General features: G+C 39.0%; 2 protein-coding genes across 13 annotated transcripts; one reads left to right on the plus strand and one right to left on the minus strand.

The window, feature by feature from the left end:
• The first annotated feature begins 149 nt into the window (after positions 1-149).
• On the plus strand, positions 150-5,122 carry LOC103439382 (calcium-transporting ATPase, endoplasmic reticulum-type). Of its 3 annotated transcripts, none has more exons than XM_008377948.4 (8): positions 150-450; positions 1,164-2,712; positions 2,804-2,925; positions 3,011-3,289; positions 3,375-3,758; positions 3,859-3,968; positions 4,055-4,283; positions 4,387-5,122. In XM_008377948.4, exons 2-8 carry the CDS (start codon positions 1,245-1,247, stop codon positions 4,945-4,947), a joined length of 3,153 nt encoding a protein of 1,050 aa, XP_008376170.3. In that variant the 5' UTR covers positions 150-450; positions 1,164-1,244; the 3' UTR covers positions 4,948-5,122. The 3 variants fall into 3 exon arrangements, with proteins under 3 accessions (XP_008376170.3, XP_008376172.3, XP_008376171.3); XM_008377950.4 differs by having other exon boundaries at positions 433-563; XM_008377949.4 differs by lacking the exon at positions 150-450 and adding an exon at positions 474-1,025.
• On the minus strand, positions 5,102-11,925 carry LOC103439381 (U-box domain-containing protein 24-like). Of its 10 annotated transcripts, none has more exons than XM_017333376.3 (7): positions 11,833-11,917; positions 11,466-11,565; positions 11,038-11,171; positions 9,041-10,412; positions 8,542-8,845; positions 7,380-7,870; positions 5,102-6,694 (listed from the first exon to the last, which is right to left on the minus strand). In XM_017333376.3, the coding sequence occupies exons 4-7, from the start codon at positions 10,274-10,276 to the stop codon at positions 5,696-5,698; spliced, it is 3,030 nt and encodes a 1,009-aa protein (XP_017188865.1). In that variant the 5' UTR covers positions 10,277-10,412; positions 11,038-11,171; positions 11,466-11,565; positions 11,833-11,917; the 3' UTR covers positions 5,102-5,695. The 10 variants fall into 10 exon arrangements, with proteins under 10 accessions (XP_017188865.1, XP_070680898.1, XP_070680900.1 ...); XM_070824797.1 differs by having other exon boundaries at positions 11,038-11,157; positions 11,833-11,905; XM_070824799.1 differs by lacking the exon at positions 11,833-11,917 and adding an exon at positions 11,674-11,814 and having other exon boundaries at positions 11,058-11,157.
• Between the last annotated feature and the right edge of the window lie 3,957 nt (positions 11,926-15,882).

Below are 15,882 nucleotides of genomic sequence, written 5' to 3' on the forward strand. Positions count from 1 at the left end.
GGCTGTACGCGTACGGCAAACAAAGTTAGCCACAAGTCACAACTCACGAATAAAATATGAGGGCAAAAAAGTCAAACTAAGTGGGTCCCAGGCGTACCACAAGGGTATAATCGTAAACAACGGTTCATATTCGGGAGCACGACCTCTCCTGTTCCGAAAAATAAGAAAACTTGAACTGACCAAAAAGACCAACTTGAGCGAAAGCAAAAGATTCCAAAATTCTTTCCAAAAAGCCAGAGAGAGACCAGACTAGTCCACTTATCCCAAAATTCAAAAGACCATTTATTCTCATTTGGTTTGGTTGACAAGTTTAATTTAGTGTTCCGTTGTGCACTTGGGGCCTTGCATTGCTTTGTGCCCAAGCCAGAAGCCAGAAGCCAGAAGCCAGAAGCCAGAAGCAGCCGACAGCTTTTGGTGTTTTCATGTCTTCTACATGTTCTTCTTTAAAGGGTCAGTTCTTTTTCACTTCAATTATGCTCCATTCAGTTCAAATTTTACTTCTTTTTGTTGCCTTTTTTTCATTCTATACAAGCAAAATTGAATTCGGGGTCTCGGATGCAAGGGTGAATGCTCTTAACTAACGTAGCTATAGCTTTTAAGTCTGTTGCAGTTTTTCTGTGTGGATTTTGCGGATGTTATTTTTTGGTTTTCCGTGGTTCAATTTCTTGGTGTTTTCATGTCCTACACATGTTCTTGTTAAAAGTGTCGGTTCTTTTAAATTCGAGTACGCTCCAGAGTTCAAATAATTCATCTTTTTGTTGTTTTGTGTTGTGGGTTTTGGAGATAATTGGCAGATGTTTTGTGGTTTATAAGTTTGTAACTGCTTTTTTCTTCTGTTTTTTGGTTATCTTTTTGTTTTTATCTCTCTCTCTCTCTCTCTCTCTCTCTCTCTCTCTAAACTGCTACTTTGAGTCATTTCTACCTTTCACTTGAAGAATTAGTAAAATAGAAAGACATATTTGGGCTTGTAGCAGAGAAAAAGAGTGTACAAGTTCTCAATTTTTTCTCCAAGTTCAATTTTCTTGGTAACTTTTTCTTCTCATTTTTCAAAATCTGATTCATGACATCATATATGTTTGAATTTTGAATTGATGGTCTGTTGAAATTTACCCTTTTTCTTTTTCTGGTAAAAATTTCTTACATGTTTTTGAATTGCTCTGCAGGTGTCTGACATGGTTTTAAGAGACTTTTAACCAAGATTTTTCGTCTGGAGGTGAAATTCGAGCTCCGAAATTGAAGCATCAATGGAAGAAAAGCCGTTCCCGGCATGGTCATGGTCAATTGAGCAGTGCTTGAAGGAGTTACATGTGAAGCTAGATAAGGGTCTGAGCACTTATGAGGTTGAGAAGCGACGCGAAAGGCATGGCTGGAATGAGCTTGCCAAAGAGAAGGGGAAGCCGTTATGGCGGCTTGTACTCGAGCAGTTCGACGACACATTAGTGAAAATACTTCTGGTTGCAGCCTTCATATCTTTTGTTTTGGCTTTCATGGGTGGAGGTGAGTCAGGGGACTCCGGTTTTGAAGCCTATGTGGAACCGTTTGTGATAGTTTTGATTCTAGTCCTCAATGCCATTGTTGGAGTTTGGCAAGAGAGTAATGCTGAAAAAGCGCTCGAAGCACTTAAGCAGATGCAGAGTGAGTCCGGTAAGGTTTTGAGAGACGGGTATTTGGTGCCGGATTTACCTGCAAGGGAACTTGTTCCGGGTGACATTGTTGAGTTGCGCGTTGGAGACAAAGTTCCTGCTGACATGAGAGTGGTGGTTTTAAAGACTTCGACTTTGCGAGTTGAGCAGAGTTCATTGACTGGAGAGGCCATGCCGGTGTTGAAAAACACTGATCCTATGTTCATGGATGACTGTGACTTGCAGGCTAAAGAGAATATGGTTTTTTCGGGCACAACAGTTGTCAACGGCAGCTGTCTTTGTGTTGTGATTAGCACTGGCATGAACACTGAGATTGGGAAAATCCAGAAGCAAATACATGAGGCTTCTTTGGAAGAAGATGACACCCCTTTGAAGAAGAAGCTGGACGAATTTGGAAGCCGGTTCACGACTGCAATTGGTTTTGTTTGCCTCATTGTTTGGGTTATGAACTACAAAAACTTTCTCTCATGGGATCTCGTTGATGGATGGCCAACGAATGTTAGGTTTTCGTTTGAGAGATGCACGTACTATTTCAAGATAGCTGTTGCACTCGCTGTGGCTGCAATCCCAGAAGGTCTTCCTGCTGTTATCACAACTTGCTTAGCTCTTGGGACAAGGAAAATGGCACAAAAGAATGCGATTGTGAGGAAGCTTCCGAGCGTAGAAACCTTAGGATGCACAACTGTAATTTGTTCGGATAAAACGGGGACTTTGACAACAAACCAGATGTCTGTGACAGAGTTCTTCACTTTGGGTGGAAAAACCACTGCTTCTCGAACGATTCGTGTTGAAGGCACAACTTATGATCCCAAGGATGGCGGAATTGTTGATTGGAGTTGCTTTAACATGGATGTTAACATGCAGGCCATGGCAGAAATATGTGCTGTTTGCAATGATGCTGGCATTTATTTTGATGGCCAGCTCTTCAGGTCTACGGGTTTGCCTACTGAGGCAGCTCTCAAGGTTTTGGTCGAAAAGATGGGAGTTCCAGACGCCAAAGCGAGGAACAAAATTCGTGACATGCAGCTCGCTGCAAGCTACTTAATCGACAGCACGGCAGCGAAATTAGGTTCGCAGAAAACCATATATTCTTATGTTCTTCCTATGATCCTATAGCTGCTGTCAATGGATTAGGTTTTTAACTGTCAATTTTTCTACAGGGTGTTGCGAGTGGTGGACAAAAAGATCGAAAAGGGTTGCCACGCTAGAATTTGATCGTGTCCGAAAGTCTATGAGTGTTATTGTCCGGGAGCCAACTGGGCGTAATCGACTTCTTGTCAAGGTACATGTCATTGCTGTCTGCAATTTGGTTTGAGTTTGCTGTTGCAGCATATTTTCATGCTTGATGTATCTGGTGCGATTGGCAGGGTGCCGTTGAGAGCTTACTGGAGCGCGCTTTCCATGTGCAACTTGCTGATGGATCCCTCGTTCCAATCGACGAAACTTGTAAACAGCTATTGCTCTCGAGACTCCAAGAGATGAGCTCAAAGGGATTGCGGTGCTTGGGATTTGCATACAAGGAGGAGTTGGGAGAGTTCTCAGATTATTCTTCCGCAAGTCATCCTGCTCACAAGAAGTTGCTTGATCCGGCCTGCTACTCCTCCATCGAAAGTGACTTAATTTTCGTAGGCATTGTTGGGTTAAGAGTATGTATACCGCACAAACCTTTCGCTGATTGATTTCTAAAGTTGAATTTTTCAAAGATTTCCATTTGTAACTGTGTTTGTACAGGACCCTCCTCGCGATGAAGTTGGCAAAGCGATCGAAGATTGTAGAGAAGCTGGAATTAAAGTTATGGTGATAACTGGAGATAATAAGTCCACGGCTGAGGCAATCTGTCAAGAAATCAGATTGTTATCTAAAGACGAGGATATGAAAGGGAGAAGCTTTACAGGAAAAGAGTTCATGGTTCTTCCCCAGTCGCAACAAAAGGAAGTTTTATCGAAACCAGGAGGGAAGGTTTTCTCTCGTGCCGAGCCTAGGCATAAGCAAGAAATAGTAAGGATGCTGAAAGAGATGGGGGAGATTGTTGCAATGACCGGAGATGGAGTGAACGATGCACCAGCACTCAAACTTGCTGACATTGGAATCGCCATGGGAATTACTGGGACTGAGGTAACAGAGACACTCTCTCTTAACCAACTGCCACTTATACCTCTTGCTAACTTAAGGGCCTTGCAGTGTGACTTCTAAGCCTTCATGTTTTATAACTCAGGTGGCGAAAGAAGCTTCGGATATGGTTTTGGCGGATGATAATTTCAGTACTATAGTTTCCGCTGTTGCAGAAGGCCGGGCCATTTACACTAATATGAAAGCTTTCATCAGGTACATCCCTTTGTTCAAAATCCTTCCTCCCACGTTTACCGTCTTCTTCCTTTGAGTAAGCACTTTATCAATATGTCAATTTGCAGGTACATGATATCTTCAAACGTCGGAGAAGTCATATCCATATTCTTGACCGCTGCGTTGGGAATACCAGAATGTATGATACCTGTGCAGCTTCTGTGGGTAAATCTGGTTACCGATGGACCGCCAGCAACAGCTCTCGGTTTTAACCCAGCTGACATTCATATTATGAAGAAACCACCTCGGAAAAGCAATGATCCTCTTATGAGTTCTTGGGTTCTCTTCCGCTACTTGGTAAGTGCGAACGGAATGGTTATCTGTCTTACTTCAAATTCGAACTTCAGCATGCCACGAAAGAATCATATGCTTTAAGTACTAACCTGTTCAAAAAATGCAGGTAATTGGTTCCTACGTAGGCATCGCAACCGTTGGCATCTTCGTCTTGTGGTATACTCAGGCTTCCTTCATGGGCATCACTCTTGTGAGTGACGGACACACACTCGTTGAAGTGTCTCAACTTCGCAACTGGGGCGACTGCCCCTCATGGTCAAACTTCACAGCGGCTCCATTCACGGTTAGTGGGGGTCGGACAATCACTTTTTCCGACCCCTGTGACTATTTCTCTGTTGGGAAAGTGAAGGCAATGACTCTGTCCCTCTCAGTACTGGTGGCCATTGAGATGTTCAATTCCCTCAATGCTCTCTCTGAAGACATCAGCTTGGTGAAAATGCCACCTTGGAGGAACCCTTGGCTTCTGGTTGCCATGTCGGTCTCATTTGGGCTTCACTGCCTCATTCTCTACATCCCGTTTCTGGCAGACGTCTTCGGTGTTGTTCCGTTGAGCCTGAATGAGTGGCTCCTCGTAATTTTGATCTCCGCGCCGGTGATCCTTATCGACGAGGTTCTTAAATTAGTAGGAAGGAGGAGATGGAGAGCAAAGAAGGAGAAGACAGCATGACAGAACGAGTCAATTCATTGTGGATTAGAATTCTCTGATGATTATATTTGTGCACCTAAAGTTTGTTTTATGTCAAACTAAAGGCATTAATCACCATTTATTCATTAATCAAATTAGAAATTAGAGATCAAATTTGAAAAAACGAAAACAGAAATGAAACAAGAACTTAGATGGATTCAAAGGGCACAATTTACTCGAAAATTTTACAGCGAATTTTTTGAACATTTCCTATGTATACACAAGAAAGAATCCACATCCTATGGTAGAAAAAAGAATTCAATTTTTCGTCGAAAAAAATGACCTCAGCTTCCCTTACCAGGCTACCGGTGGGTCCTCGCAATGATCTCTCTTCTCCTTACGCCAACATACAAATCAATCTTCAAACACACAAGTGGAAACCAACTTCCGGCAGCACCTTATGTGTGACAGAAACATACTTGCTACTGCTCCAACAGCTTTAGTTTCTATGCAAGAGCAGCTGAATTTTAATTGTCATTTCGCATCTTGAGACTGCAACTCCACGTCAAGACAAATTAAATTGCATCCCTCCGATCACACGTCACTGAAAACCAGATAATGGCATACTGACCAGAGAGCCATGCTCTGCACTCTAATATGAAGGGCACCCATGTCTAGCTATGCATGGCCAGCCCTGTGTTTTTAGTAGTCATCGTGAAGTTGAAGCATAAAGGTGAGTTTATGCTTGATCTTCAAATCAATGACACGTAGCTGAAACCACGAAGCTTCTTCAGAAATAAGAAGACTGATCGTGAAGCACGTTCAGGTGAGCAAGTATTCTGGCTGCCATAGATTTCACACTACCGCTTCCACGCTGAGTTAAGTCGACTAAAGGCATCTGAGCTGAGCCTCCAAACTTCTGTTTAAACTCCAGCAACCGGAACATTCTTTCTAGAGCATTTAAGGCCTTCTCTTGCAAACTAGCTTTTGGGTGAACAAGAAATTTTATTATAGGTGGGATGGCATTTGCATCTGTAAGCACCTTACTACCCATCTGCAGTCTCTCACCTTCGATTAAAGTTAATAGTGCATCTAAAGAAGCCTCACAAGCTCCGGGATCAGGTTCCCCAAGAATCCTAACCAGTGGCCCCACTGCACCAGCCTCCACAAGGCAAAATGATGAAACAATGCCACAGATTCCTCCATGAACAGGGCATCCAGTTTCTGGTGGGGCCGAGAAGCAGCAGAATCCTTTGCGGTTAGGTAAAGACTGGCTCAAACTTGGTGAACTCTTTGAAAACCGAGAAAGAGATATGGCTGCACGTTCCTTTGTCAATGAAGTTCCAGACTCCAGCAAATGTACGAACAACGGTATAATGCCAGCTCCAGCTGCATTCTTTTGCCATTCCAAGTTCGTTGGAGCAGTGAACCGACAAATGGCTCCAACAGCATTCTCTGTCAACTGATTTCTATGGGGACCATTCCGCTTGCTATTCTGGAGAAAGCTGAGTATGACATGTAGTGCCCCAGCATCCATAAGCCACTGTGTGATCTCGGTGTTTTCGGGAAGGTTAGAGATAATGTCCATTGCATAAGCGACCTCCTCTTCGTCATCAGAAGTTTTGATGATCTTGATTATAGTCTCAATGCACTTCTGATTCACATGCTCCAGGATAGTGGTGACTTCACTGCTGCCTTCTACTAAGCAAGAGAACAGCTTTACAGCACTTGCTCGTAGGTTTAGGTCATCATGCTCGCACAACTGAACCAATACTTGTACAGCTGAGGACTGTAAAAGTAACCACATCAGTGAAATGCTCATTTAACACTTGTCAAGCAGAAGCTGAGTAAATCAAGTTAGCATCTGGTAAAGATTATTATGTCTGGTTATGAGAAATTGTGGAAACGAAACTTGGAATTAAAACTCTGAAATTCAAGAAAGGATACATCTGACTTAACATTTCCTAACTTCACATTTCAATAACCAGAAGAACATGGTATAGCCATAAAGGAGGCGATGACTAAAAATATATCAATAAATTCTAAAAACAAAACCTTCTCTTAATAAAGCTTCAATTAACTTCTGTTTCTTTATATATATATATATATATATTATTGTATGGGAATTTGGATGTGCATCATTAGTCCGAATTGAGCATACACTACCCCAGTCGTTAATGTTTTTCAGGAGGGTGATGGAGGAAAGTCAAATGATGATGACTACTAATTGCAAAACATGATAAATCCCATTGCAGTTTCTTAGAAGAAAAGAAAAGGGCCTGTCAGTTGAAGCTTCAACTTCATAATTTCAGTTCATATCCCTTTGAACCTTTGCCTACTTCCCAAGTTCTTATGAGACTAGCCACATTTCTATTCGAATTTCTAAATCCCGTTAATATTCTACTGGTAGATTTGTGTATGCAGGAAACCAATTTTTATTGAAATTAAAACCTCTTGTAAAATAAGATGCACACCTGTATCAACTTGGTCTTGATACTTGTAGTGGAGGGGGATTGACACAAGGCGTGGAAGGTCCGAATGATGCTTTGCTTTACATTGGGCCCCATCAAGCTAATCAAAGAGATGAGCTTGATAATATCTTCATCTGATTCCAAAAATGAAACGGGTGTCTGGTTGGATTCTTGAGACGCCATTGAAATGGAGAGTTGCATAATTGTGGCTGCTATGTATTCACGCAAACTTGACAATGACGAACTAAGACTGAAAAGAAGGTCAAGTAATGGGCGTTCAGCACCTTCTCGAATCATCTGTAGACCATTTTTAGGCAAGCTTGAGAGGTTTCTAAGAGCTCTAACAGCCACCATTTTAATTGGAATGTCACCATGTGCGACCATGTAAAGAAGTGGACCCATTACTCCTCCTTGAACCAAAGATTCTTTATTGTGGTCGGTCAATTCCATCTCTGCCAAATTTGATGCCATAATCATTTGTACATCTTCCGGTCCTGGATGAAGAAATGACAAACTTTATAGCAAAAATAACGTTATTTACTCATAAGATGAACCCTTAAGACACATAAATGTAGCAAACACATAAATTGAAAATCATTGCATACCTATACAATAGTTTAAGCTTTCATAAACTATATCTTATTGTAATCATATCCAAGTATGCACAAGTATAAACTAATGGAATTCAATTCGATACGGTGAAAATTTAAATCGCTGAAGAATAAATTGTACCGATAAAATTTAGGGAGTTTTAACAAAACACTCCGAGTACTGTTCACTTTTAACGAAAAACCACATTTTTACCCTTTTCCTGGTACAATTCATTACACCTTTATTTGTCCTTTTTCATTAAAACTAAAGTTTTTTTGGATTTTTCGTTAGTTTTCCTTAAAATTTAAGATTGATAAACTTTTGACTACAAACAATATAAAAAATCAGAAGGAACCGTTAGATATATTACTAAAGGTTGCAAAAAATAAAGAATTGAAAATTGAACCCCACACTTGTAGGTTTATTTTACAAAAGGTTGCAACTTTAGCTTAAAAATTATCTATTTTGGTATCTTACTGTTTTACAATCTGTATGAGCATACATCCAGAAAACAAAAGAAAAAATCCTGTATGAGCCATTTATGAGAAATCAAGACGAAAGAATTTAAGAGAACCTGTAGTGAGACGCTGCAGCAAATGTTTAAAATAGTTTGCCTTCGCCATCTGTACAACATTCTCATTAGAGAATGACAGATTCTCCAGTAGCTCTCGTGCGTCTCTGGCAGCCCGATTATCGTCACTGTTGGACATGGTAACTAATAGGAGTATGCAACCTTGAACCTTCCCAATGCATTCTCTTACCAAATTATATTTTGATAACTCCAAAAGTAATGCAACTGCTAACTTCCTTTCCTCAACACGGCGCCCAAGTGAACGAACAATAGATTCAATACCGTTATCAACTTTGGCGATTCTTTCCTGCAATATTAATTATAAGGTTTTAGCCATACAGGAAGGATTTAAGAAAATATAACACAAGAAAATCAAATGTATAAGAAAATGAAGTTTATTATTGTTCATCAAAAGAATACCACAGCAGAGAGAGAGAGAGAGAGAGAGAGAGAGAGAGAGAGAGAAGAGCACACTAAGTAGTTACGGTAAACAAAGTATTACCTTCGCATCATCACTATCCTTCACCAAAATGCAAAGGATGACAAGAGCATTGTTCCTTATCTCGGGATTTTTAACACCAAGAAGTTGAATGAGAATCGGTATGTAGTTCTCTAGTATGACCCATTCCTTATGCAATTCTCTTTGTTTACAGAGATCTAGTAAATCAGCCAGGCAATGAAGCACTTCTTCTTCTTCTTCAGATTGGAGTTTTGATTTCAAGGAACCAATCGTAATCATCGAATTTCTGTCCTTCCATTCTTCTATGGATTGCCGAAGAGTTTTATTGGGCCGCAAAATTGATGTGTCCAAAGAAGTCATGGTCAGGGGGCACAATTTGTTCCCATCGGCAAACCACTTTTCTATAGCACTTTTCTCAAATGTCTGTCCAGAAGAAGTTTCCACAGGGTCCACCATAACGTCCCTGGTGATTGGACAATAAAATGACTGAAGCGGTTCCAATAGTTGAAACCCCAAAGATTTCCGCTTTATCATATATTTCATTTCTTTCTCCTTAGAAGATGAAGCTGCATCAGCTCTTTCTAATAAAGCAATTATTTGGTCCATTTGTATAGCTTCAGCCTGGTCTTTCCTCAGCCGAGCGTTTTCTATCTCACTCCTGAAGTCTTCTAATTCCTTCTTTAACACTGACCTCTCAGTTGAGATTCCGATTGCCTCTGCTATAAGAACCAGCAAATTATTTGCATAAGAACGATCGACGTTTCTCTCCTGGATTCCAGACTCGATTTTGTTCAAAATCTCTTCTTCTGCTATTGCTGCCCTGAACTCAGCTCGCTGCATATTATCACAAAGCTTTTCAATTTCTTCAACTATGCCAGATGAAATATCTAGAGAAGTCAGGGGAAGAAGACCTAAAGCCCGACTGATCTCTTTCATAGTGTCTTCTAGGCGCTTAACTATTGTTCGGCAATGGATTAAGAGATACACTTTGTTTCTCTTCCTGCACTCAAGGGTCAGTTGCTTTGCGGCTCTGATTTCTCGGTTAAGAATCACCATAACATTGTTTAAGCTCTCAGAATGAAGAATAGATTTCTTGTTCAACTCCCTTAAGATGGGGACTATCCTTTCCAAATAAGTTGAAACCTCTTTAAATGTATCCTTCTTAACAAGGACGTCCCCGGCAGCAGCTGCAATTTCGAAAATGGCCTCTAATGTTTGAGAAATTATTTCTGAAGCCGGAGCAGATGCAACACTTGAAACCAAGTCTGGTGCCAACATTTTGATACTCACCAACACTAGGAAGTGAGATCCTCATTTACCATTTGACTGCTCAACTGATAAAAACAGCAGATGCCCTGTTGCAGGACAACAACCTCAAGCTTCTGATCTCTATATGCCTGCTTTCAGCTTCAACCTGAAATATCAAAGTATTTTCTGTCTTGGTCATGCTAGTAAATTGATTATATTTGGAATGTATTTACTCTATATACATGGACCAACTTCCCATTCAGAGCACCGGGCAGAAATGAAAATCACACAATTATAAACTGGTTATAAATTCTCCATTTGGTTGCTGAGAATTAAGTCTTTTATTCTTTAATTCGAATGCCTTGAATCTACTCACTAGTCTTCCATTACCCATTTTCCAGAAATCAAAACAACATGCAGTAAGTAAACGCTTCATTTTCCTCCGCAACGGAAAGGAAAGTGGTTTTGGTTTGTTTATCATAAATTAAATGACTGAAAGCTCATCCATAAATTTGTAATCCCATAACTGTGTCAAAAGTTCCCTTCTTTCATTAACAAAAAATTAAACTTTTGTAAGTTCACTAAAACTAATTATTCTTTCCTGCTTTCTCCTCTACGCAGAGAAAAAAATATACTTCCATTTTCTGGTCAGAGAGCTTTTTTTTTTTTTTTTTTTTTAACAAACGATATTATTTACAGTATGGGATGGGAAGTGGACTAAGCCTCATAATAGGCTAGCAATAATGCGGTTCAAATCGCCGTGAAAGTCAAACCTAAAACTTCTCACTTACAAGTGAAGTGAAGAGAATACCACTAACAATAATAGGGCCTTCCTCTTCAACCCGCTGCACTCCGGCTTCAAACCCTCCCCCTTCCCCTTCCCTTAGTGTATTTTAGAGCAATAATATCGCCTGTAATAAAAAACCTGCTTCATGAAAACCCAAAGCAACCAATATCATGCACTTGAAAGTTGAAACAAAGAAGATTCTAGTCCTAAACAAGGATCTAAAATCATCAATATTGCTTCATTTTCCAAAGATCTGAAATCATCAATAATGCTTCATTTTCCAGCTCCTTTCCACAAGTTTGGGCTCAAATTGCAATTCATTAGGACCCCATTAAACATCAAACAGGTAAATAACCCAGAATCCAAAAACCCAGTTCATGGCCAACACAAAAGTCTTCACTAAATGAATAAGAGAAAGTTCAGGAGGCATACCTGACAAAGAGCTCATGCCCAGCCCACCAAAACTCACAGCACCATCACTCTTCTCACCACAATTTCCCGGGAAAATTAGCAATCAGTCCACCACAGAACCCTTTCAGAAATAGAAAAAATAAATTTCAAAAGTAGGACTAAAAGGAATTTCCTTTCTACTTTTTCTCTTCTTTTTTTCTCCTGGGTAATCAATTTGGAAAGTTGTAACCTGAAAAAAGTTTGTCTTTGAGCTTGTAGGGAGGATGAAGACTCCTCTCCCAAGTCCAAGTCTTGACCCTTTCTTTGAAGGGCCTGAAAACAAAAAGACCTCTTCTTTGAAGGGTTAAATTTTTACAGGAGTGAAACAGAAAATGGGACGAGAAGAAACCTTCTTTCCTTTCTGGGTCTTTGCTTTAGAGATCCTTTCCGGATCTCTCGCACAACACATCGCATCAAGTATTTCGGACTTTTTAAATTTCATCGACCAATCAAAGTTATCATAGTTTTTAAACGGTAAAAACAAATTAGTCGTAAGATAAAATTTGAAAGGTCGGACCACTTAATCCGATGATTTTGATAAAAGAGATGCAGATCGCTTTCCTTTGCTTTAATCCTTGTGGAGTCTTCACAGGGATAAAGATTGTCTGCCCTTCATTTCTGATGCCTTCTTCATGCCCTTATCTTTTGTATGATCACGGTTAAACTATATCAACATTTTATATTATTTTTTTATAGATATAATAAAATAAAAATAAATAATAATATAAAATATTAACGTAATTTAACCGTAATTACATAAAATAGAAGAAAATAATGAAGAGCAGAGAATCCTTGTCCGTCTTCACAGTCAACAACTCAGCAAGACAGCTGCAGCATCCGTTGACTAAAATCCATTAAAACTCTGGACGCAAACAAAAAACAAATACTATATATTATCGAATTTAAAGTTAAACAAGGGTTAATAGGGGTGTGACTTTATTGTTATGTAGCACTCAATGCTGTAAATGTTTAATTTAATTTTTATCATTATTAGATTTTTTGTTTTTAATATTAACTGTATATTTTTCAAATAAATTGTTGAAATGATGAGTGTTGTACTTTTATATACAGAAAGGCATCAAATTAATTGAGAATTACACTTTTAGACTTCATGCAGACAGAAAATATAAATTTATGCAATTAAAATTTTAGAGTGTAACATGAAAAAATAAAAGGAAGTTAGCTACGATTTACATATTTTGACATTTGATTTTTCATAACGATGACATATTGATAATGTATCGCTGATACAACGACGATATTATAACAACACAATTGTATAATGACACCATAATAAGCATTTATTATTATTTTTCAAATAAATGTTGAAATATATTACTGTAACTAATTGTCAAAATTTTAAAATGTTAGTTCCTCATTAAATAAAAAAAAACGAAGGTAGAAAAATAGAAGCTCATTGAAGCTTTTAGGACAACTCACACTCAGTAGCATATGCATTGCCAAGTTGCCAAGTTGCATTGAACAGTATCAAGTTCTTAAACACGTATTGGTTGCGGGGGCCACTATGGCTCACTGGTCAACCGCATTTTTCTTTTCTTTTTCCACACCACAGAACAGAAATTTGATCTCCATGATTTCATATTATACACATTGAGATATTTTGCTAATTTGAGTGATTTCCTTCCAAACTTGTAAAGACCAGCTAGAACCTTAATTTTAGTTGATTACTCTTGATTTTTTTTTTAGGGAGCATTTTTGCTCACCACCATAAACTATAGTGTATGCTCACCATATACCTAATCAATTGACACATGTTCTTTCACTTAATCTGGGTTAATTTTTTTCAAAATTGAAAAACTAACATTTAATGTGAAAGTTAACTAGAGTTAGATGAAAGAACACGTGTCAATTGATTAGGTATATGGTGAGCATACACCATAGTTTATGGTGGTGAGCAAAAATGCTCCCTTTTTTTTATCAAACAACTGAATTTCATTAAAGATAAAACACACTAATACAAAGTGAAATTAGTCCGAAGACAGTCCACAACACAATAAAAGTGCAGCCTATTACAAAAATAAAGAAAACAAGCCCCAAAAGTAAGCTCAAGCTAAAGCCTGAACCGAAAACCCTCCATTTGGAAATGAGAAACAGCCACTTCCACCAAAGCCACCACCACTGGTAAGAAGAACCAACAAATTGAAATGATGAACGGAAAATGGGGGTGGGCAAGCCACCCGCGCAAAAAACGCTTCCATAATCCTACCAAATAGTGCGAAATGCACTTTAGCAGCCACTGAAACCCAAGGCCTCCAACCGAAGTCCATAGAGGAAGAGCACGAGGAGCCAAATAGCCGAATCAAGTGGGCAGGAGCTCGCGACTAGGAACAACAATTTGGGAAGGAAAGGGCATGAAACTCATATCTGCAACAAGATTGCCAAACATTGAGATCTCTTAGCTCAAGGAAAATGAGACAAGCTCAAAGCAAACCAACAAAAAAACAAGGGCCAAAGAAAAAGAAAAGGAAGAAGATGGGGCTTAGTGAAGAAGGAGAAAGAGAAAAAGGAAAGAGGAGATGAGGTTGCTACCAACCCCACCCAAGAGGAAGGGCCCGCAGTTGAAGGTAAGCTTGATTTGGAGGATATGGGTTTGGCAAGGGGAGCGGCACCTCTAAGGATTTTTAGATAAAAGGAAGGAGGTTGCTTTTGTGGCAAGGGGAGCGGCAAAGTCGTGTCTAAAAACTCATTTCTTATTCTTGAACTTTTATAAGTAGGTAATTTTCCCCCTAAATTTAATTTTAACTGATTACCTCTTGATCTTTTCTAATTAGCCAATTTCCCATTGAACTATGATTTTAGCCGATTACGCCCTTGAATGTTTATAATTGGTTGATTGAAATTGGGTCATTAACTGAAATAGGTGAATCGAGACGGTCATTTAAATTAAGTCACAAGAAAGGCTAATGAAACTGTATCACAACCCCATCATGTTGCTGAAAACGCAAAGATCATGAAGAAGATTCACAATTGTCCAAATTAGGAATAAAATCTAAACAAAAAGTGTAGACAGTGAAATAGAGGAAGAGAAAAAGAAAAAAAAAAACAATATGTTGTCCATATTAAGGACAAAATTTCCTATTTTCTCTTAGACAATTTCCATGTGATGTGTGAATGACCAAGATGGATGAAAAATTAGATGAAATTTTTCTAATCTAACACCAGGGAAAATTGGCCAATTATAAAAATTTAGGAGGTAATTGACTAAAATTAAAGTTCAAGGGGAAAATTGGCAGCTCCTTACAAGTTTCGAGGAGAAATCGACAGATATAGTTTTTCATATTTGTGGGGTTACTTAGCAATGTTTAAGTTTTGTTTAAACTAATAAGAATTTATTGAGCAATCGTCAAAAATGTACATAGAACTGTTTGGACCCAAATTTACACTATCAGCCTGCGCAATCAAGGTCGTTGAATGAGCAAGATTTTAGACCGTTGAAAGATAAAGTAGTTGAAATGATTTTTAATTATTATTAAGAAATGATATTGTGATTTTAATCATGATATTATCTCTTATTAATATATTAAATGATTTAAACCTGATATTTATCTAAATCCCAATTGATTTGAATGATGATGGGATACGAGGATATGCATAAGGCATGGCAGTAGATAAATATGTATGCAGGATAAGGTGATAATCATATAAGTACAAATGGTATATGCCTTTTGATGTTTTGGTTTTGGCCACGTGAATGTGCTTTATGGAATTATATTCCATCTTATTATGCGTGCGTGGTTACACTTGGATCAATGTGGTGGAGATAGAGTTCTAGTTGGGCTAGGAGACACAGTCTAAGGGCACAGTTTTTTGGAAGGAAAATATGGGATTTTTGACTAATGGTGAAGCAAAGTCAAATGATGGCATCTAAGAGATAGCATGTCGCTTATCTTGAGAAGTCTTTGACTGAAGTTCTAGTTGACAAGTTTGAATTGAAATCAAATTCTACACTGGGGTGAAGATGCGCCACACAACATTTGCTTCTATAAATACAATGTTGCAGGCATCATTCAAACCCCCTCCAATTCAACACACATTTGGCCCTACGCAAACCCTCACTCTACGTGAAACCTCTCAAACATCTTGAGATTTTTATTTTCTTCTTCGCCGACACATCTTCAGTTTAGATAAACGGCACTGTGAAGGCAACCAACGAACATCTTCAGTTTGGATAAACATCGATGTTGTTGTAGAATCAGCCGACTGAGAAGTACCTTCAGTTTGGATAAACAACACTGCGATGAGGCCGATTGGTTATCTATCCAAGTCTCGGTCGAGAAGGATTTTCGAGTCCTTATTGGCGGATGTCATCTCATTAGCCTTCTCGGTGAAGTGAGGTGTTACAGATTATCAGGCTCGGCACATTGAACGCCAAGTTATT

Source organism: Malus domestica, chromosome 07 (assembly GCF_042453785.1).
Source record: "Malus domestica chromosome 07, GDT2T_hap1".
Taxonomy (NCBI): domain Eukaryota; kingdom Viridiplantae; phylum Streptophyta; class Magnoliopsida; order Rosales; family Rosaceae; genus Malus; species Malus domestica.